The 23,629-nt window shown below is 39.0% G+C and overlaps 1 protein-coding gene across 5 annotated transcripts in view; it reads left to right on the top strand.

Moving 5' to 3' along the window:
- Positions 1–23,629, top strand: part of CLCN5 (chloride voltage-gated channel 5) — a 216,888-nt gene that overhangs the window by 181,031 nt on the left and 12,228 nt on the right. For 3 of the 5 annotated variants that reach the window (XM_066356249.1, XM_066356250.1, XM_066356251.1), the window contains 5 exons: positions 7,203–7,354; positions 9,942–10,041; positions 13,865–14,052; positions 19,277–19,399; positions 20,185–20,391. In XM_066356249.1, the coding sequence (XP_066212346.1) occupies positions 7,203–7,354; positions 9,942–10,041; positions 13,865–14,052; positions 19,277–19,399; positions 20,185–20,391 (770 nt within the window). Of the gene's footprint in view, positions 1–4,892; positions 5,080–5,982; positions 6,095–7,202; positions 7,355–9,941; positions 10,042–13,864; positions 14,053–19,276; positions 19,400–20,184; positions 20,392–23,629 lie in introns of those variants that run through there. The other 2 variants (XM_066356253.1, XM_066356252.1) reach the window with 2 other exon arrangements.

The following is a 23,629-nucleotide window of genomic DNA, read 5'->3' as shown; positions in this document are numbered from 1 at the left end:
GTGAGGACTACATAATAGTTACCAGGCCTCTAGTTTTCAAAGAAAGTAAATTCGTGTGGAATAAGTAAGTCCTTCCCCTAGAAACACTAATGTAACATTTGAAAAACATATGAACTTTCATCAAAACTTGATAACATGGTACTAGTTATGCAATCTAGTCACTGTATGTTGAAGAACATCTTTTTTTTAGTTACCAAAACAAATAGCATCTTGAAGTGTAAAATAATCTAATAAGGTTATATAAGTCTTTTTTAGATAATTACATTATAATGTAAGTGAATTCTGTAGTGGTCTTTAGATACTACAGGAAGATTCCTACTTAATAAAGAATAAATTTGAAGGAGGATTGTGAGGTTGGATATGTTATCCTCTTTAAGTAAGATATATATACTTTTCTAAAAGTGTAATTGTATAAGACAGTTGCAGTTGGGCCACAGATAGTTTTGCTTTTTTTTTTTTTTTTTTAATAAATAAATTTTTATTTTAATGGGGTGACATCAATAAATCAGGGTACATACATTCAAAGAAAACATTTCCAGGTTATCTTGTCATTTAGTTATGTTGCATACCCATCACCCGAAGAGAGATCGTCCTCCGCCACCCTCCATCCAGTTCTCTCTGTACCCCTCCCCCTCCCCCTCTCCCTCCTTCCCTCCCCCCACCACCCATAGCCACCACACTCCTGTTCATGCCTCTTAGTCTTGCTTTTATGTCCCACCAATGTATGGAATCCTGCAGTTCCTGTTTTTTTCTGATTCGCTTATTTCCCCCCGCACAACGCTACCAAGACTCCACCATTCCGCTATAAGTGATCCGATGTCACCATTTCTCCTAGCTGAATAATATACCATGGTGTATATGTGCCCCATCTTCTTCATCCAGTCCTCTATTTTTTTTACAGTGATTAAAAGCCTTTAAGCAAACTCTTGGCCAATACAGCAAGAATCCATAAAAGAGTAGTGTCCTTAACATGTTCCCCAAGTCCAAGTTGGCCCCATCACCATGCCAAATCCCTGAAAAATGCACCCCAACCACAGTTCAGTCTGTTAGGAGCTGTCACAGGGAGCAGGAGTCCAGGAAAGTTCCCCACAGGAAAAGTCTGCATGGCACTGGAATTGTTGTCACCATTCTATACTTTGCAGCTCATGTCCAAGTCCCAATGACCGCTGCTTCTAGCTGGTAATGATTCAGGTAGACTGGAAAAAGCCATTTGCAGCATGCGTGGATATGGAGCTTCTGTTCTCCTCTGCCTGGAGAGTTGAGACCAGGTTGCTTTTCCCTGGATCTCTGTGACTGTGGCCTGGTAAAGAGAACCTTGGGATACACTAAGCTGGGTGGCAAAGGTAAATTCATAATACAAGTTGGCAAAAGGAGGAAAGAGAGCTCTAAATTAAGAGTAGGTCCCAGCCTGAAATATGAGTGGGGCATTGAGGTAGGAGGGATAAAGGAAACACTATATATTCAGCAAAGCAGCAGAAAATAGGACTATCAACACCCACAACAGAGATCTTTGAGGGAAGAATAAAAAACCTGACTATTCAGGCAAAACATAGTTAAGTGGCCCTTGTGCAAATGAGATCAGTTTACCTGCTTCTTCAAGAAATACCCTAGGCTCGTCCACAGTGTTGTAGATGGGGCCGACGGCCCTGGGCACCTTCAGCCTTCAGTGGCAAACCCCAGCTTTCTGGCCAAGGTTAGGTCATAGGTGGCTGGAGCAGGGCTGGAAGAGACTGAACCCTCCCTTAGAGGAGCGAGGGGGAAGCCCACCTTCCAGTGTCCCTGTTTCCTCGCAGCAGAGGCGTGTAAGCCTGGCAGGCTTTAGCTCAATGACCTTCCTTTCCACTATTGAAGCAGGACCCAGATGGCATCCTATGAGACCCCTTTGGGGTGTTGGAGCCTTTAAGGGTGTATCCTAAAAGCTGGTAGTTTCCCCTGATCTCTATTGGGCCTTTTCTGCCTCTAGGTAACTTAAAAGCCATTCTCAGAAGATCTCGCTGAGGGGTTTGAGGATCCCCATCTGCCTATATAAATCTTTTCCATATATCTGGAGCTATTTGGAAAAAAGACAGAACAGTGTTATTAGGTAGATCTAATAAAGAAGGTAGTAGTTTGCAGGCGAAAAGGATTTGGTGTCTCCTGTTCATCAGCATTCAAAAGAAATATAAATTTTTTTTTTTTAAGTAAAAAGCATGATATGGTATACCCGTCGGAGTCATTGGCCTGGTGTGCAGGATTCCCAGGTTCGATTCCCGGCCAGAGCACACAGGAGAAGCGCCCATCTACCTCTCTACTCCACCCCCTCTCCTTCCTCTCGGTCCCTCTCCTCCTGCCCGCAGCCAAGGCTCCACCGGAGGAAATCCACCGTGGGCACTAAGGATGGCCCCATGGCCTCCGCTCCAGTTGCTAGAATGGCTCCGGTTGTAACAGAGCAACATCCCAGATGGGCAGAGCATTCCCCCCGGTAGGCATGTCAGGTGGATCCCAGTCAGGCGCATGCAGGAGTCTGTCTGACTGCCTCCCCATCCCCATCCTCAGAAATATACAAAAAATAAATAAATAAAAGAAAAAATACTAAAAAAAAAAAAAAAAGGGGGGGGGTGGCATTCCCTTGTGCTAAAGCTCCAGGGAGCATGGAGTGAGCTTGAGTATGTCCTATGAAACATGGAGCTCTATGTTTACATATAAGTCTTTGAAGAGGGAGGAACTGCTGAAATAGTTTATCAGCATTTGTCCCTAAGACAGCAGTCTTTATAGTGGGAACACCATACGTAAATGTTTGCTGTCTGTCTATAGATTAAGGGGGGAATATGGCAAATGCTGAAAAGCCATGATCTTTGCTTTTTAAGCTTTGTAGTTCATTGCCACAATATCATCAGTTGCTACTTCTTTTTGATTCTTCTCAGTAATGCTAGATTATTTCATCAAGAAACTGAGATGTTATAATAATGATGGACTGGACTGAGAGCATCCAGGTTTCCTGAAGTTTCTCACATTTCGTAATGTTTTGTTGTGTTAATATTTCAGGATGTGTTGGGCCTTACAAATTGATGAGAGTGATCCTACATTTTATTTTTTTTTTATTTTTTCACTTTTTTATTTTTATTTATTTATTTATTTATTTATTCATTCATTTTTAGAGAGGAGAGACAGAGAGAGAGAGAAGGGGGGAGGGGCTGGAAGCATCAACTCTCATATGTGCCTTGACCAGGCAAACCTAGGGTTTCAAACTGGCAACCTCAGCATTTCCAGGTCAACGCTTTATGATCCTACATTTTAAAGCCATCCATTTAGGTCTGATTATTGGAGCACACTGACTGAATTAATGTTTAACTGTAGCTATCCTGTAGACTCACTTAGGAAGTTGGGAGGTAGCAAATTGATTCTTTACTGGACTGGCCTTATTGCACAATTAATTACGACCTGCTTAAAAATATCCTTCAGAATAAGGACAAGGAAGGAAAAGCCTTTAAAAAATGTAAATATAGTAGTGAATTCAATTTCATGGGTGAAATAGCTATTTTTACCCAGTTTGGATTAATGAGATCAGATTTGATGTAGCTTTCTGGCTAGAGCACTACTACTAAGAAACAACTTATTTTCTTAACTGTATTCTGGGTTTTCAAAGTTATTAGGTGCTTTTAATGAACTGACCTTGTATTGTCAATTTATGTGCAGTTCAGTTTTTTTATATTTTTCTCTAATGATGCTGTTTACATAGAAAGGCCTAAAACATCTGAGTAAAGTTTAAAAAATAATTAAAATGTCAACACTCAGGTAACCACCACTTTGTTCAAGAAAAATTATAAGCACTCCAGATGTTCCACACTCACCATGTGCTCCACCCAGATGACAACCTCCTCTCTTCCTCTGGGTAGCCACTTGCTTCTCTTTGTAACGTGGTCACTTACATTTGTATCCTATACAAAAACAATATAATTTAGGTTTGCCTGGTTTTGAATTTGTATAAATAGAAACATATCAGCTCTGGCTGGATAGCTCGGTTGGTAGAGCATCATCCGATACACAAAGGTTACCAGTTTGATCACTGGTCAGGGCACATACAGAAGCAGATTGATGTTTCTCTCTCTCTCTCTCTCTCTCTCTCTCTCTCTCTCTCTCTCTCTCTCCCCCCCCCCCTTTCTCTCTCTCTAAAATCAATAAAATAAATTAATAAAAAAGCTTTAAAAGTTATGTTATGTGCTCTCTTGTGTCTCAGATCATTCATTCATTGTTATATTTCTGAGATTTTTATCTGTGTTATTGCTATTCAGTGTATTATTTTTTTCTATATTTGCTTCTCTCCATTTTTTACTTAGGATCCCTGTAACTAAATGTTTTTGGAGGTTTTACTTTACCTTCTTGGATTTTCTATAAATGTCTGAAGACTGAAACCTGTATGGACTCCTGTTTTATTTTTATATAAAAAAATTATTGAGGTTACATGGTTTGTGACATTATAAAAGTTTCAGGTGTACAACATAATTTGATACCTGCATACCCTATTGCATGTTCACCATCAAAAGTCAAGTTTCTATCTGTCACCATACATTTCACCCCCTTTACTCATTTTGCCCTGCCTTCCTCCTCTCCCCTCCCCTCTGCTAACCACTCTGTATCTATGAGTTTTTGTTGCTGTTCATTTATTTGTTTCTTTTACTTTATATTCCACATATGATTTTTTGTCCTTCTTTGAGGATATTACACTAAGTGAAATAAGTCAGATGGAAGCGGCTCTCAGTTTTCTGAAGTGACCTGACTGCACCCAGTTTGATGGCATTTGTTTTGATGAGACTACATCTTTAAGGCTTCTGTGCCCTGTTAAAAATCTTCCTGTCTTCAAGGCTGGTCCCAGGGTCTGGTCATGTGATTCCAACAGTGACATCACACTGACTGCCGGGGAACACTGGTGATTCTTTAGGTGGCATTTATTCCTGTAAAAGGCAGAGAATGCAGCAAGTGCCCCTCTAAAGCAGTTCATATTGGGGCTACTTTTTAAAAGCTTCTCAACCTAAATGACCAAATGCGGGCTGTCAAGGTTATTTCTTCCTTGAGGCAGAAAAAAGAAAGCTGTAATTGAAGGTAAGCAGACTTGAGTCTGGCCAGGGACCGAAGCATGACCCCAGGGAGAAGGGAATCTGGAGAATCACAAGCAGTCTGTTGTCAGATTCTAATTACCGCCTGCTCTTTTAGAGCTGCCTGACAATTTGCGTTTATAAGAGGAGACTATCTACAAAGAAGGATGATGCAGTGCTCATGTTACCTAGTGATGTAAGAGGATTCTTTCATTTCTGTTAGGAAGCTGTTGCAGATCTTTATTTTGTCTTAATATCCTTTGAGCTGGGGAGCTTCATTTGATAAAAGTGTAACATTATATAGCTATTGCTTTTAAAAATCAGTTTCACAAAATCCTCTTTAAATTTCTTCTGAAAGGAGTACTCTTAAGCCAGAGCAAATTCAATTGAAGTATTAACCTGTTTTAAAAAGTAATTTTCTGATTGTTTGGTATCCTATATTCAGGTCAGCATTTGTCTTGAGAATTGAAACAGCTTCTTTTTTATTCCCCTCCTCACATACTTTATTCTTTTTCTTCCCTCATTTCCTAGCTGGCTGTTTCCTTCCAAGCTCTCAAACAGCACACCAACACTGATCTTTATCAGTGTGTCACTAATGTGATAGGAAATGCTAGGCTGGTGATTCAGCAGCCAACCATTTTACAGCCAGGTACACCGGAAGATAGGGAAGGACTTTGATTAGGGGTTTTAAGATTAACTTGTTCACCTCCTCCACTCCAGCCCCACCCCCAGCCCTGTCCTCAGCATGATCTAGATTTTACAGAGCTTTTTCTTTCAAATATGCATGTTGCTTGTGAAAGGTATGCTGAATTAGATATTCAGAAGACTCAAATTTATAAACCAGATACAGCTTGGATGTTAATTCAAACTGACCCTTTTAGAGTGCTGAAACTGTCTGTTAAAAGTTTAGAGTGAAGATGCGGATGCAGACAGAAGGAATAAGGGGGTCAGTGCAGGCCCACTTTGGCATTCCCTGAAGAGGGATTCATCACCAGTCTGGATAAAACTTTGTACCTGCCAAGGTTGGTGCTTGGAAATGTGACCTCCGGCTGTCTGAGTTCAATCATGACATTACTCTGCATTTTTCCTCAGAGTGCATTTGCATAAATACCTGAATACTGTTTTACATTTTTTGTTTAACAGCTAAATATTGTCCACCAGAGGATTGTGGAAATATTTTGAAAAAGTTTGTTAAGCCTTACTAAGTAACTTGGTATGAGTACAACTTCTGAGTTTGAATACTTCTCCCTCATCACTACTGTTCATCAAACAAACTTTGTTTTAGCTGACATTTATTGAGTCTTGGGCAGGTACTAGATGCTGAAGAAGGCAATGATGAGTCAGATCTTGGGCAGCCCTCAAAAGACTTCTAGTCTAGAAAGGAAAATAAAGCATTGCATAAGTAATTGTAATAGAAACCCTAAAGGTGAAGCAGATAAAGGGCTCTGAATCTTGGGCAAATAAATATATTTTTCCATTTTGAAAGATCAAAGAAGGACAATATCATGGAACCCTGCTCTTTAAAATCTTTACTTATAAATCTTAGACTGTTCTGACATACTCAGTAAAAGTCTCTACAAGTCCATTGCATCATGGATCAAAGTGTTCTACCTATTGAAGGGAAATATGTGCATTCCAGCTAGCTTAACTCTTGAAGAGGCTGACGTGCTTTCTTTGGAGTCCCCATTCAGGCAGAAACCACTCCTAACATTGAGTTATTGCCTCATAAATGTAAAATTCTTTCTGCTCTGATATGTCTGCAAAGGCCTTTGACCCTTTTGTCTCCCTTCCATAAAGAAACTGAAATACCTAAGCTGCTCCAGGCTCCTATCTTTTGCTTCATAAATCCTTTCCCACTACACTTCAACTCCCGTCAGTTTTCTTTGTACTGTTGCTGTCATCTGTCTATCCCTTTCCATTTACACTGCCTTAAAACACTTATTTTGTGCCTAGACCACAGAAACCTCTGAATGTGATAGATGTTTATACCAGGTGATTGATTTTATTGCTTTGTCAGCACACCCTCACTGTTGTCATCTGATAGTTTAAGGGCTCGCCTTTTGGTGTGCAGAAAAGAAACATTAAAAACAACCAGTGTCTGAAGTACTGTCTGTTTCCTATTTAATACAGAGGACAAGACATACAATGGTGGAGGAATAGGTTCTTCAGCTAGGATGATGGACTTCTTGGAGGAGCCAATTCCTGGTGTGGGGACCTATGATGATTTCAATACAATTGATTGGGTGAGAGAGAAGTCTCGAGACCGGGATAGGCACCGAGAGGTAAGGCGAAAGATGGTCCATGAGTGGGTGTTAGGAGATACCACAGAAGTTGAAGATATATATTCTTTGTATGTACTCTTTCCCTCAGCCCTGGACATGGCTGAATCTGATTTCTATTGGTAATATAGAATTTTGTTTTCAATTTATTTTTATTTTAAGGCATCTTTATATTATTTTGTAAATAATTTATATTTAATGATGATTTGTCTTCCTGCAGTAAGTTGTTGAAAGGATCCTTGAAGCCCTGAGATGGATATAAATACCTATGCATACAGGTGAAAACAAACTTGGTTGGAGTGAACAAAATAAATTTCAAAGACCCTCCTTCCCTATTTCATATCTCTTTTATGGTTTTCCCTCGAAGCAGGATTTTTAGAACTAAGAAATGTAAATGGGCTCCTTTTAAAGGAATAAAAGAAAAAAACCTCAGAGCCCTAGTGTTTACTGAAGCATACACAATAAACTTATTGTGATGATAGCTCTTGTATAACCATAAAACCAAAATAAATTTATTTATTTGGTTTAAACAAAACCACAAAACCAATCAAATTCAAATTAAGGACATTGATTTAACGTGGTAGGTAATAGACGATTATGACACAGCTTCTTGTGAATATGACAAGAGAAATTTCCCACTTTTCAAAGTACTATAAAACTTTTCAGAGCAGTCTACCAGGGACATTGCCTTGAACTTGTTGCTGTGTATCTTTTAAGTGAGGGAATCATAATTTCTAGTTTGTGTCAGGAGCACATAGAGAACTTATTGAAAAGGTAGGGCCCACTCTGCGTGGGTTGCTCAGTGGATAAGAGTCGACCCGGTGCGCCAGATGTTGCAAATTCCACCCCCCAGTGAGGGCATGTATGAGAAACAGTCAATGAGTACAAAATTAAACGGAACAATTAAGTGAAATGACAAGTTGATGCTTTTCTCTTTGTTTCTCACCCCCCCCCCACTCTCTCCCAAATCAATGGGAAATTTTAAAAAAAGGTAGGCCCCAACCCAATGACCCTGACTAGTAGGTGCTCCTCTGGGGAGACATTTATTTCTTCAACTAATGGTAGGTATTATTATTTTTTCTTTCTTACTGTTTCTGCTTTGACTCCAAATTTAAAATTTGATTTTTAAGCTGACCCTATCCTGTTCTGAATTCATGGTTTATTTCTCTAAGAGCCAAGTAAGTCCCATGAGCAGATAAGTTTTCATTCTTAAGTCTCTCCTAGCTCCTGACTGGTTTTCTCTTGACCACCTAAACCTAGGACTTAGGTTGTCCCTGGTACAGGTTTTAAGAAATTCCTTTATAATTCTTGGATTTGTGATAATCCCACTGAGTTTTCTTATAATAACTTAGAAAAGTGATCTCTATAAAACATTCCATGTTTTTCAAAGATTTCTGATATTTGGGAACACATATGTATTCTGTTTATCTTATCAATTCAACAAACATGCCTTAAAATTTGAAATTGTATGGCTTTAAAATTTTTGCTTTCTGTAATTCAGAGCTCAGTTTGTCATCAATTGGATATTCTAAGTTATTCACATTGCAAAAGTCACCTGTGATATGACAAGGGCATATTTCCTATTATGTTAAAATAGTTGCATCTAAGATAAACTTTGCCAATTAATAATAATTCAAAATTAATTAAAATGTGTTTATCAGATGTTCAAAGGGGAATTTTTAGCACTAACTCTCATTATCAGAATGAACACACTGTCACTGGGAAAAATGTGACATCTACTTTTACCACTGAACTTCAAACTTGAAGTTATAGGTTAAAATGAAATTTTTAACTGGTTTAAAATTTTTATAATAATTTACTACAATTGTTTGTGAATTTTCTATAGATAAAAATAGAGTGGCTAAGTCACAGTTTCAAAGATAAGAAATAGAGGTACAAAGAAGGGGGGAGTACTAAGGACAAAGCTGTCAGAGTGATTGGTTTTGAAATTTTGGCACGGAAGGGTTGAACTGACTAGGCTAGGACCTAAAAGGTAAAACCTTCTGTACCTCTTGATAGCCTCAGATATTCCCAGCAGATTTTTGATGAAAATAAAAAGATGCATTCCTAATATAATTTAGTACCTATGATCAGCATACCATTAGGGGTTTGCAAGATCAAGTCTTGAAATTTGACTGACCTGAAGTACAGCTGTGGATAGTACACCTCAAATTGTACTTTCACCACTCAAATAAAATTATGTTTGTTTATTCTTTGAAAAACAAACTATTTGCTGTGAGTCAAGAGGCCATACTTGGAATATATGATATGTAGTGCAGCAAGAAACCACTTAAATAAGCAAAAACAGACTGATGCTTTAAGAAATAAGCAGCCGAATGGGGAAGGCCTAAATTAGGGTACTTTTAGACATTGCAATATTGGAGATGAAGGTGGGGATCAGCAGTCAAGGTTCAATAAACCTCAAAGTTCTTGGTTACTATTGGGTCAGCCAAAGATTATTTGAAAAGCAACTCCAAATTGATCTCTATGCTCAATGAGTAGATTTGTTTTTGTTTCTTTATTGTACATTTGGAGGTAAAAAAGCAACAGTGTGTGTAGAATGTACCAGTGTTTTCTCATTTCTCCTTAGATTACCAATAAAAGCAAAGAGTCAACATGGGCCTTAATTCACAGTGTGAGTGATGCTTTTTCTGGCTGGTTGTTGATGCTGCTTATTGGACTTTTATCAGGTATGGTAAACTCTGTTAGTTTTTTAAACAAATCTCCTAAAATTGTGGTATGTCCCTCCCCCAAGTCATGACCTGAGTTGAGTGCTATGCTTTATGATTTTCCTACATGAAATCAATAGCTGGTGGAACTTTTGGAAACTCATGTCCCCATTGTAAAGGGATGCTAATACCTGTATCTCTTTCCTTAAACAAATGAGGTTAAAGGAGACAATGTATTTAAATGCATTTTTTGCCATAAATTTCTATATTCATTTTAAAATGCTGTTAGCACTGGCTTTCGATGCTTGTCCTGAGGAAGAGCCCTTCTGTTAAAGATAACCAGTTCTTTTCTTAAAACACATTGTATGGCCAGAAGTCACGGCCATCATGGCCATTCACATGCAGGTTCTCACTGAATTCAGACAGATGGTGAAGAAACAGTGGAGCCAAAAAATGGTGGGCCATTTCTTTATTAAAGTCTTGCACCGGCCAATGAGCAAATGCACAAGGCTCACAAAGCCACTGACACATTCTCTGGTTCCACAACCAGGAGAATCTTCTCCAGTTCCTCCTAGAATCAAAGGCCCCACCAGCCTTAGTGCAACTCCCAAAGCCCCTCAGCTCTGGTTCCCCATCTGCACACCTTCTCTTTTCCCTGCCAACATGGCTTGTTCTTCAGCCCTCTGCACCTCTCTACTCTCCCTGCTCCTCTCTGCAAACATGGCTTCTTTCTCTTTCTTCTTCTGCAAAAACTACCTGGGCCCACAAAGACCCCTCCTCCAGTAAACATCAGCTAAACAATAGCCCTTCCCAAGGAGGAAAGTAATGTGCAGTTTCACAGACCACATATACCTGGTGCTGCTCAGCCCCCAATGCAAACTATAAGTGAGCAAACATAAAAATCATATTTTACAAACTTATTTGACCAACACACATACTACATGGGGTTTAGGAAAGAAGATGTAGAAGAAAACTCCCTGTAACATTTTTGTGGCTATTAAAAATCTACTCTCACTCAGGCTGAATAGCTCGTTTGGTTAGATTACCGTCCTGATATGAAAAGGTTGCCAGTTTGATCTCTAGTCAGGGCACATACAGGAACAGAATGTTGTTTCTGTCTCTCTCCCTCTTCCTCTCTCTAAGATCAATAAGTAAAAAATTTTAAAAACACTACTCTCTCATTTGGGTGTAAATAAAAATATGTGAGATATGGTTCATACCCTGAAGGAGTTTACCATCTCATTATTTCATGTGGCTGAGAAGTGGTATGCTACCACCTTTTCCTATCATCTCCATCAACCTCCCAAGCCACTGCAAATAATGTACAATCCAACTTGAAATATTATACTTGCTACGCAAATACAGCTTTAGAGCAAGTTCCCAAGCAGACTTCCCCTCCCATGGAGGAAGCAGAAAGCCAAGAATACCTGGCAGAGATGCCAAGAGTTGTTGGCATTAAAAGTTGGATATGAGAATCTCTGGAATATTGAGCTAAAATAGAAGTTAGCTAGGAATCCTGGAGGTGGGTGAGATGAAATGGTGGTTAACAGAACAGGCTCTAGTTTGTGGCTGTCAGGATTTGAATCCAAGTCCCATCACTTGCTAGTTTTGTGACTTTTGGCAAGTTTCTGAAACTTTGGAAGCTTTACTTTACTGATCTGAAAAATAGAGATAATGACTACTTATATTGCACTTTTTTTATGAAAATTAAATGAGAGCACATGTAACACTCAGCACAGTGCCCGGTTGTTAATGGTGCTCCTGCTGCTGTTGCTTCGAGATAATTCATGAGCTAGGGATTATGAGATGACTACCACAATGAGGAATGGTTCCTCTATAGCTGAGTTTTCAAAGATGATCTAGGGCAGAGTCAGCAACATATTCTCTAAAGGGCCAAATAGTAAATATTTTAGGATTTGTAGGCCAAATGGTTTCTGTAGCATGAAAACACCCATAAAGAAATGAGTGGGACTGTGACCAAACAAACAAAAACAACAACAACAAAAAACTTTATTTACAAACACAGAGGCAGATTTGACCCTCCAACCATATTTTGCCAACTCATGGTCTAGTCTAGGGTATTAATGTGGTCCCTTCTGCCTTTCGCAGGAGAGATAACATGGTTTGGCCAGTTTAGAGCTATAATAGACCAGGTGGTTTGTAGTCCCAAGTATTGCAGAGATGCTGAAGAGAAGTAAAGAGGGCTTAGAAAAGGTTATGTGGTTTAGCAGTTAGAAGAATACCAATGATCACGAAAAACAATGTCAGATAAATATTATGGGCCAGAGTTCAAGGGAGGCAAGCAATGTGGAAGTTTTGGAGATATTTGGTGTTCACTGGAATTAGAGAAGGGACAAAAGCTTGAAGTGGTAACAAAGATGAGGGAAAATGTTTTATTCTTTAAAGTAGGGGAAACCTGATGAAATTTGTAACCAAGGGAGAAGAAGCTGATCAGGAAAAGAAGGAAAAGTAGAAGTAGAAGGGAAGATAACATTGAGGGTACCCATGTTAGGTAGGATAAAACATGCATGTATGAAACAATTAGAGAATAAGCCAAACTCTATAACATCATGTTAATTTTCTGAATCCAGGCAATAAGAGTTAGAAGGAAGAGAAGGTGGCGGCTGGAGTGGTCAAGAGTAGGTATCAAACCATGTTAGATTTGACTAGGTTATTCAAGTATGTAAATAATCTGTGTCAACACTTTTAGCACCTACCAAAACATATACATGGCATGGCCTCCAACCTGTTGGAATGTAAACGTAATATCCTCAACTTTTTAATGTATTTCTTGTCACTAGGTGGCCAGTGAATATTTTTCTTTCCCTAATACACACAGGGTATTTTGTTTTTAAGCATTGGAGAGCTACAATAGAGGCAGTGTGTCTGAATGCAGGAACAGTCTGGGGATTCAGGGGCTGTGAATTTTATAGTGGCCTTCCTATTTCCCTAAAGCACTATTCTAGACCATTTAATTTCTTTATGCCATAAATTCTTCATCTGGATGACAGAAATGATGAGAAAGCCAGAATCAAAAGTACTATAACTATCTTAACCCTATCAGTCTATTAGCCATAGTGCCTAAGTCCCCATTCACTATTCACTTTCTCATGATTTTCTTTGATGAATGTTATGTATATAATATTGTTTGCTTCTCTAACTAGGAAAACTTCAGAATGTTCACGTCCTAGACTCAGGAGGCTTCAAAACATCTACAACTTCATATAACCTTCTGTGTGTACCACAGTGTGTGCTTTTATAAATTCAGTTCCCTTCACCTAGCATGCCTTCCTGTCATTGCTCAAATTCACTTGTCTATGTAACAAAAACACTATTGAGACTGACCCTTCACCCCACAGTCTTCATCAGTGCCCCCTCCCCAACCTATCTCAAATAAGATACCATATTCTTCAATATGGTCAATACCAGTTTTCTCAATCTCACCTATATAGTGAGAATAAAATAATCTTTAATAAACTTAACTGTCTGTATGGATCAGTATTCATCAACTCTAAGTCTCAGCTGAATCTTTTTCCATGTAGACCAGTTAAAGGTCAAATCCATTCACTCCTTGCTCCCACCCAACTACTTTGCTTTCCCTTGAGGTTTCCCTATATAGAAATTTTATGACACAGTGTTTGATGCAAACAATGGTTTGTTTTTCTCCCTTGAACAGGCTTTTAAAAATTGGTGAAATCTATGAGAGATAGTAGGAAACATTAAGCAGAAAGGTCATCAGAAAGGTTGCAGACGGAATGGGAAAAAGTATATGCTCATTATTTTTATCCCTTTTCCCTCTTTTCTTCTAAGAGTTTTGGTTCTTCTTTCTATCCCCTCAAATCAGGTTCCCTAGCAGGCTTGATAGACATCTCTGCTCATTGGATGACAGACTTAAAAGAAGGGATATGCACAGATGGACTGTGGTTTAACCATGAACACTGTTGCTGGGACTCCGACCATGTCACCTTTGAAGACAAAGACAAATGCCCGAAGTGGAATAGCTGGTCCCAGCTTTTCATCAGCACGGATGAGGTAAAATGGAGTGAAGATTTTAGAACTCCTGATTTTTATTCTTACATTTTCTTCATCCTTTATAACATATTCATGACAATTGTGGAATCTCCCCTCATTTTTCTTTTCATGAAAAGGGGAACTAGTGCCAGCTGCCTTTTTCTTTGGCTTAAGTGCAGCCCTATTTCCATCTTTTCTAGTATGTGGAATCATTTGATGCTTACACAATGACTTATTTATTTATTTATTTATTTATTTAATTTTTAGTATACAGTGTGACTGAGTCTGTCTTTCTCTAATAACTTCAGTAGAAATGTTAGAGCCATCAGACACGTAATCTACAATTTCTAACAAATGATGGAATGGGTTAAAAAATGTTTATTGTATAGATTCCAAAAGTAATTTTCCCTGAGCATTACATTAGAACATTTTAAAAAATGTATGATACATTCCATATCAAAAGAACTATTTTGAGATTAAATTAATATTTTCATTTGTCCTTGTCTTCTAGCTTATATTTTTTGATGCAGAATTAACTTTGTTTTGCACTTCCCTACATTTCTATTACCACTTGGTTGTAAGGCAGATTTTTTTCCTACTAAAATCAAAAACAAATTAAAACAGAACAAAGCAACTCTCAGTTCCCAATTCTGCTCTGACTTGTACCAACTAAAATAGGTACCATCTTAGCTCACTACTCATCCACTCTGTTGGTGAAGTGAGGGTGACAACACTAGGATATATGGCCTGACCAATGAAGGCGCAGTGGATAGAGCAATGACCTGGGATGCTGAGGTCTCAGTTTTGAAACCCTGAGGTCAGCAGCTTGAGTGTGGGATCACTGGCTTGAGTGTGGGATCATCAGTATGATACTGTGGTTGCTGGCTTGAGCCCAAGGTTGCTGACTTAAGCAAGGGGTCACTGGCTTGGCTTGTACCCCCTAGTTAAGGCACGTATGAGAAGCAATCAATGAACAACTAAGGTGATACAACTATGAGATGAAGGTTCTCTTCTCTATCTCTTTCTCTTGCTAAAGAAAATGACTAGGATATGTTTATACTTTCAAAGTTTATTTTTACACCTACTCTGGTTCACATTTGAAATGGCGCGTGCGCTCGCACACACACACACACATACACAGTCAGTCAAGGGAAAGGAAGGATAGGAAAATGATAAAGTCAGAAATAATAGTGTTTATATACATATGTGACTGCATGTTTTGGTTTGGGGAAATAATTTAATAACGGGTAAATGTATATTATTATGTATGAGAGGGTTTAAATCTATGCTTCCCAAACTGGGGTCATGTGCCAGAGGGTAGGTGAAACTACAGGGTAAACACTATGTGCCTTCCCAGAATATCAGTTTTTCTTAAATATTTGGAAGAAATTTTTTTCAAAAATAAGATGTAAACAATCGCTAAAAAGAAATGCAAGATTCCCATATTTGTTAAGATAAAACATAATCTCTATTTCAGCTCTGCTTCTGGGTACCCCACCCCCCTACTTTGATGTCTCTATTTACTCTCCTAAATTAGGAGTACTTGGGTAGAAAAAATTGAGAAGCCCTGGAACTTAGGGTGAGTGTGTGTGTGTGTGTGTGTGTGTGTGTGTGAGTGACTCCCTTGCTTAAAAAATATCTTTTATTTTTGAAGTAATTATAGATTCACATCACAGGAAGTTGAAAGTGTATAGGGAGGTCTCCTCTACACCTCACCCAGTCTCCCCCAATGTTGACATCTTGATATAACTATAATTCAATAGCAAAACAAGGACATTGACATTGGTACAATCCACAGACATTATTTCACCTGTTTTACATGCACAGATATGTGTGTGTGTGTGTGTGTGTGTGTGTGTAGTTCCCTGAAATTTTATTACATATGTAGATTTGTGTAATCACCACCACAATCAAGATATAAAACTATTTCTGCATCACCACAAGATTCCTCCATGCTACGCCTTTATAGCTGTGTGTGTATTTAAGTGTTCCAACCATAATGTTCAAACTGGAGCTTGAGATTTGTCAAGTGACAGATTTCTCTGGCTCTCTTTATTATGAAATAAATCCTTTCCTGGAGAAAGAGTCTTCTGGGTTTTAAGAAGAGTTCTCCTGCCAAGAACTTGGCCTTCAGATCTCTGTCTCTAGACAGTTTCAGCTACTTTCCCTTTTACCCCCTTTCCTTCTTTGTTTTCAACTTCTGGAGTGTGTGTGTGTATGGACATATTCTGAAGGCAAAGAGAAAGCAATTATCTGTTTCTCTGAGGAAGTAAGATAATGGAAAACCTGTGTCAAAATTATAACTCCTATAAAACTTGGACATTTTGTTTTTCCTTTTCTAGGTCAGCAAATTATTTTAATAGAATTTTATGTTTTTAAAAGTCAAAAGTTCATTGAGTTCTATGTTTTGTGTAATTTGAATGGGTTCAACTTCTAATATTTCTATCAGCAAGCATAATCTAATGTTCAAAGTAGTTTCTTTTTTGTGAGATAGCTATTTGCAAGCCCCTTAATGTTGGTGAATCCTATTTGGTGGTTAAAATTAGATTTCTTTTCTAGAAGACTTTGTTATTATAGGGGTAGTCTCAAAAGTATGTTCTTTCCATTTTAAAAATAGCTATTGCCATTTTATTCTTTGGGATATCTGGCATTTCACTGGTTTTATTTTATGATCAGAGCCCAGAACTTTCCACCGCATAAAATTGTTGCTGGATCTGTGGTAGCAAAATTCTCTCAAAGATAGGGTCATTTTCTACAGAACATAATTGTGTATTTTAAGAAAAACACTCAGGAATTTTAGATACTCAAACCTCCTTTTTCACACCAAGGTAGGTAGACAAAGGTGAATTTAATGAAACTTTAGAGTCAATTGTCACTTCAAATGTAATGCCAAGGTTCAGCCATTCCAATAAAAGGGCTGTGAATACTCTTAATAAAATTAACATATACAGTTGACCCTTGAACAACATGGGTTTGAACTGTGAAAATCCACTGATATGAGGATTTTTTCAATAAATATAATTGACCATTTATATTTATTTGTGGATTCAACTATCCATGGTTTTAACCAGCTACAGATAGAACCACAGTATTTTTTTTAAGTGAGTGGAAAGGAGCTAGTGAGACAGACTCCTACATGCACCCCCACTAGGATCCACCCAGTGACCCTGTCTGGGGCTGATGCTTGCATCAACAGAGCTATCCTCAGTGCCTGGGGCTGACACTTAAACCAATCAAGTCACTGGCTGCAGAAGGGGAAGAAGGAGAGAAGGGGGAGAGAAAGGGGGCAGAAGCAGATGGTCACTTCCCCTGTGTGCCCTGACTGGGAATCAAACAGGGGATGTCCATGTACCAGGCCATTGCTTACCCACTGAGAAAACCAGTCAGGGCCAGATACAATATTTCCTTATTACCATCTGCAGTTTCCCAACTGCAGATCAAGATAAGTTTTGATCTGCATTTGGTTGTATCCATGTATGTTAAGGGCCAACTTAGTTAAGGTTCTGGGAGGTCAAAATTTATGTGGGGAATTAAAGAACAAAATAAACAAACAAAATAGGAACAAACATAGATACAGAAAACAGACTGATGGTTGTCAGGAGGGTTGTGGGGATGGGTAAAAGGTGAAGGGATAGAAGGTGAAGAGATTAAGAAAAACAAAACTATATATATATAATGTAGATACAGACAACAACAGTATGGTGATAGCCATAAGGAAAAGGGGGTAAGGGGTAGGTGGAGATAGGCAAAGGGAGGGGATGGGGATGAAAGAGACTACTTGGGGCGATGGGTGCATAATGCAGTGTGCAGATAATGTTTTATTGAGTTGCACACCTGAACCTGTACCCCAATTAATTCAGTTTTAAAAAAGAAGTGCAAAATTAGTTGCAGGCTACTTGATCGGTGGTGGTGCAATGGACAGAGCATCAAACTGGGATGCTGAGGTCCCCGACTGGAAACTCAGAGCTCACCAGCTTGAGTGCAGGCTCATCAACATGATCTCATGGTCACTGACTTAAGCCAAGGTTCCTGGCTTGGGTCCAAGGTCATTGGCTTGAGCCCAAGGTTTCTGGCTTGAGCAAGGGGCCACAGGCTCATCGGGAGCCCCCTGGTCAAGGCATGTATGAAAAGCTATTAATGAACAACTAAGGTGACGCAACTACTAGTTGATGCTTCTCAACTTTCTCCCTTCCTATCTCTCTCTCTCTCTCTCTCTCTCTCTCTCTCTCTCTCTCTCACACACACACACACCCACACACCCACACACACACACACACACACACACACACTTACTCACAAAAGAAAAAATATATAGTCACAGGAATGGAAATTATAGCATAGGGAATATAGTCAATAATATAGTAATAACTGTGGGGCCAGGTGGTACTTGAAATATCAGGGGATCACTTTTGTGAAGTTTATGATTGTCTAACCCAGGGGTCGGGAACCTATGGCTCGCAAGCTAGATGTGACTCTTTTGATGCCTGCATCTGGCTCGCAGACAAATCTTTAATAAAAAAATAATAATGTTAAAAATATAAAACATTCTCATGTAGTACAATCCATTCATTTCCTACCGCTCATGTTCATGGTTGTGGGTGGCTGGAACCAATCACAGCTGTCTTCCAGGACAACACCAAATTTTTATTGGATAATACGTAACGTACACGGGTTGTTGCATGGCTCTCACGGAATTACATTTTAAAATATGTGGCGTTCATGGCTCTCTCAGCCAAAAAGGTTCCTGACCCCTGGTCTAACCACTATACTGTACACCTGAAATTAATACAAACTAAAATTGAATGTAAACTCTAATTGAAAAATTTTAAAAAGTTATATGGGGATTTTCAACTGCTCGGGTCGGTTTTCCTAACACAACATTGTTTAAGGGTCAACTGTATCATTGTCTGCAAAATCTTTCAAACCACTCATACAGAAAGTGAATTTGTTTCAGGGTTTTGTTTGCTCTTGTTCTTGTCTATCCTTAGAAGCCATTGTCGATTTCCTTTGGGTGTAGCAAAGTCTCTCATTTTCAGTAGCAAATGGGCTGACAGTGTTTCAGTAGTTGCTTTGCTGGTAATTGGGAAAGGAAGGTAATTGGGAAAGGAACATTTTGAGTGATTAAATATTGGTATTTTTCTTTCTGACCTCTCCTGAAACCCTGTTACTCGGAAGAGCTGCATGCTTACTGAGGCTCTCTCTCCCTGAGCTAAAACAAGCTTCTTTTCTTTTTTCCCTGTTCCAGGGAGCCTTTGCCTACATAGTCAATTATTTCATGTATGTCCTCTGGGCTCTCCTATTTGCCTTCCTTGCGGTATCTCTTGTCAAGGTCTTCGCACCTTATGCCTGTGGCTCCGGAATCCCTGAGGTGAGTCTATAAAATGGTAACAGGAATTAATGTTTTTTTGGTCAAAACCCTTTAATATGTATTCCAATACATACCACAATATGAATATTAAACAGGATCAGATTCTGAGGCAATCTAGGGCCTCTCTAGGTCTTCCTTAAGACTTCCCAGCCTGGATGTCTGATAAACCAGTCCCATGAAGACCTCCCCCACTCGCTACCCAGGAAGCTCCCAGAGTAGACCTCGAGATTCAGGCCTGAAAATATAGTGGTATTGTCAACTTTGTTAGAGCAGAAAAAATAACTATTTTGCTGTATTTTATACAATCTGATTTGGGCTAGAAAAAGGGTAATTAAAACTCAGTTTCTAATTATTTTTGGTTTGGATTGCTTGACAGTAACTGAAACCACTGAGATTTAAGGTTACCCAAATGACCTTGTCCCCTCTCTGTTTCCTGACCAAGTCATAGTTACAAATTTTTCTGGCACAGAAACAAGGCTATACTAGTCTGTAAGGAAAGTACCTCCCCTTTCCACCTTCTCTGTGCACACACACTCTCATACAATACTCCCTTGCCGAGCTGTCACATGGCCAAAAAAAAAAAACAAAAAACCCATGAAAACTTAAAGAACAGTTCTTACTTTCTTGTACTCCTGGGCTCCCTTCCAACTGGGATCACTGTAGGTCAAGCATTTATATGTCACTTGTTCAAAATGTATAGTTTCTATAATGAGGTCCAGATGATCGCTTCTTAGCCTGGTTTACTTGCTTAGTCTATATCTGATCTCTCTGTGTTTGACCTGCAGATAAAAACTATCTTGAGTGGTTTTATTATTAGGGGCTATTTGGGTAAGTGGACCCTGGTTATCAAAACCATCACATTGGTGCTGGCAGTGTCTTCTGGCTTGAGCCTGGGCAAAGAGGGCCCCCTAGTGCACGTGGCTTGCTGCTGTGGGAACATCCTGTGCCACTGCTTCAACAAGTACCGGAAGAATGAAGCCAAGCGCAGAGAGGTAATAATAAATGACCTTACTAGTCTCTTTTTTGGTGGGCATATAAATGGTACATTTTTAGGAATGAAAATTTGGGGATTCTATATCAATGTTAATGCAAATGCCCTTTGACACAGAGGTTCCACTTCTAAGAATTTATCCTACAGATGTATTAGCATGTATGTGCGCAAAGATGTTTGAGGATAGTCAGTACAACATTTGCCAATATGGTGAATAACTGAAACAATCACTCTGTGCAACAACAGGGGATTGATTGGTTGAACAATCTTTTGTCCATACTGTAGAATGCTATGGTACTGTTAAAAAGTCTGAGATAGCCCTTTATATAATGAAATGGAAGGGTGGCTAGAAAAGTTACATTTGAAAAACTAATTTCAGAATAATGTGTATAGTATAATTTAATTAATTTTTTTAAAAGGTGTGTCTTTGCCTCTAGAAAGAAAATGTTTGGAAAGTGGTTTTACCCCAAACAATTTTAAAAAATATCTACCCCTGGTAAGTGGGAAAGTGAGGTGATAGTAAAGGAGAAGTAAGGACTTGAATATTTTATTATATAAAATTCTGTACAAGTATGTGCTATTTCTATTACAAAAGAAGTTACAAAACAATAGAATATTTTAAAAAAGAAGTTGTTTATTCCTGTGGAAGAATATATACTCAGCCATGTTTCAGATGCCAGCACCATGTTTTATTTTTACCTGATGCCTAACTGAATTTGTCTCTCTGTATTAGATTTCCTTCTGCCTTCTTTCTTAACCCCACTAAATTAGTTCCACCACAACATCTCTGTAGGCATTCTCACGTTTATGATTTTGAGGAGGAATAACATTTTAAAAAATGTTCCAAGTCATTGTTTACTTTAGTCCTGTTATAACTGAGGATTTAAGAAAATAATAGTTCTTGCTCTATTTTTCTTGAATTACAAAGAAATCACATATGGAATGGGTCAAGACAAGGCCATTTCATTAGAAAGTCCCCCCCCCACACACACACACATACAAAATTGGAACCTAGTGATTTATTTTGAAAACAAAGCAAAAAATAATAAGGCCTAGAAGGAAACTCAAATATGTTAACATTTCAAATATGGAATACATTTTGATAGTTCAAGGGGGAAAGTTCCTGGCAGGAAAGGAAGGCTAACAAGAGAGAAAGAGAGAGACATGGAGAGAGATCTGAATAGATTGTTTAGTTACTTGTCAAATAGTATAGCGACATAAAGGCAGTATTAAGTTTGTGAGGTTGTTATATGGGAATAATGTACAACAAAAGCTAAAGAGTTGAAAAATACCATTTTAACTGGCAAGAGTCATGTGTTGATCATTGCTAGTTTTGCATGGGTAGAGGTGACTTTGAAACTGTAGATTGCTAGTTACTTTCATTCCATAAAATTGACATTTTTTTTGTTTAAATCCTTATAAAATGAGAGGGGAGTTTGATTTGGCTGTTTCTCTGTACAGCTGTCATATATTTCTCTAATGAATATTTGAATCTGACTCATGAATATTTAAATCTTTAGTTTACTTCCTATTATTTCTTTGAATTTTCCAATTATTTCTTTTCCTGTTGATTGGCAGCAACACTTATGTTCCAGGATGTTGTCAGAATGGGCAGATGGTTGAATAAAATACAGATTTGAGAAGGAAGGGCATAAACAAACTCTACTCTACAACATAAATTGATAGCAAACTACCCACCTCAATTCTCCTAAACAGTCAATAAAATTCCCTTTCTCAGGTTTCATGTTCACTGTCATCCTTTGCAGATAAAAGCCATTATAGCCATAAATTTTGAAGTCCTTCCCAGAGATCTCACTCCTTCCTCCCCTTCATTTTCCTAGGCCACCCTATACTCCCAGAGAGACATGCCTACTTATTTTGCCAAGAACCATTTTATTCTTCCAAAATCCTTAATTTTGTTCAACTTTCTTGTTGAAATACTTCCTTACTACTTCAAATCATATTATCACTCCACAGCAACCAGAATCTAATGTAAGGACTTGATCCTTCTATTAATTCGGGTGTGTTTGTAATGCTTCCCCCCACTTAGCCATTTACTTTGCAACATCTAAACATCTTAGTCTTCCCTTCAAAATCTATTCTCAACCTTGCTTCTAGCTACCTTCTTATTTGTTTCCATAGGTCACTAGATATGGAATAGGGCAGATAGTATAGGAAAACCTAAATACCTATTATGAGTATTTGCAACTCCTGAATAGTTGTGAGGCCAACTGTGACTTCAAGTTTGTATCATTAGAACCTTTCTTAAAATTTCATTTAAAAAGCATTCCTTTACAGCCTGACCAGGCAGTGGTGCAGTGGATAGAGTTTCGGACTGGGACGTGGAGGACCCAGGTTCTAAACCCCGAGGTTGCCAGCTTGAGGCTTGAGTGTGGTCTCATGTGGTTTGAGCAAGGCTTGCCAGCTTGAGACCAAGGTCGTTGGCTCAAGAAAGGAGTCACTTGGTCTGCTGTAGCCCCCTGGTCAAGGCACATATAAGAAAACAATTGATTAACAACTAAGGTGCCACCAATGAAGAATTGATGCTTCTCATCTCTCTCCCTTCCTGTCTGTCTGTCCCTCCCTCTGTCTCTCTTTGTCTCTCACCCCAAAAAAAGCATTCTTGTAGCAGCTCTGACCAGTTGGCTCAGTGGTAGAGAGTTGGCCTGGCATGTGGATGCCCTGGGTTCTATTCCCAATCACAGGAGAAGCAACCATCTGCTTCTCCACCCCTCTCCTCCTCCTTTCTCTCTCTCTCTCTCTCTCTCTCCCTCTCTCCCTCTCTCTCTCTCTCCCCCTCCCTCCCTCTATCCCTTCCCTTCCCTTCCCTTCCCTTCCCTTCCCTTCCCTTCCCTTCCCTTCCCTCCTCCTCCCCTCCCCTTCTCCTCCCCTTCTCCTCCCCTCCCCTTCCTCTCCCGTCCCTCCCCTTCCCTTCCTACAGCCATGGCTTGATTGGCTCGATTGGTTCGAATGCGTCAGCCCCAGGTGCTGATGGCCCCAGATCCCAGATGGTCAGAGAATCTGCCCCACACCAGGAGTTGCTGGGTGGATCCCAGTGGGGCACATGTGGAAATCTGTCTCTCTATATATCCTCCTCTCACTTGAAAAAAACAAAGCATTTCTTTACAAGGAAATTGCTATGTAAACACATCGTTGTTAACTTCATTTATGTGGTGAATAGGTCTACAAACTCAAATTAAGTTACTGAATTTTAAGTATTGGGGATGGAGGCATAATTT

The sequence above is a fragment of the Saccopteryx leptura genome, chromosome X (genome assembly GCF_036850995.1).
Source record: "Saccopteryx leptura isolate mSacLep1 chromosome X, mSacLep1_pri_phased_curated, whole genome shotgun sequence".
In the NCBI taxonomy this organism is placed as follows: Eukaryota; Metazoa; Chordata; class Mammalia; order Chiroptera; family Emballonuridae; genus Saccopteryx; species Saccopteryx leptura.
This window is presented reverse-complemented; position numbering and strand designations above follow the sequence as displayed.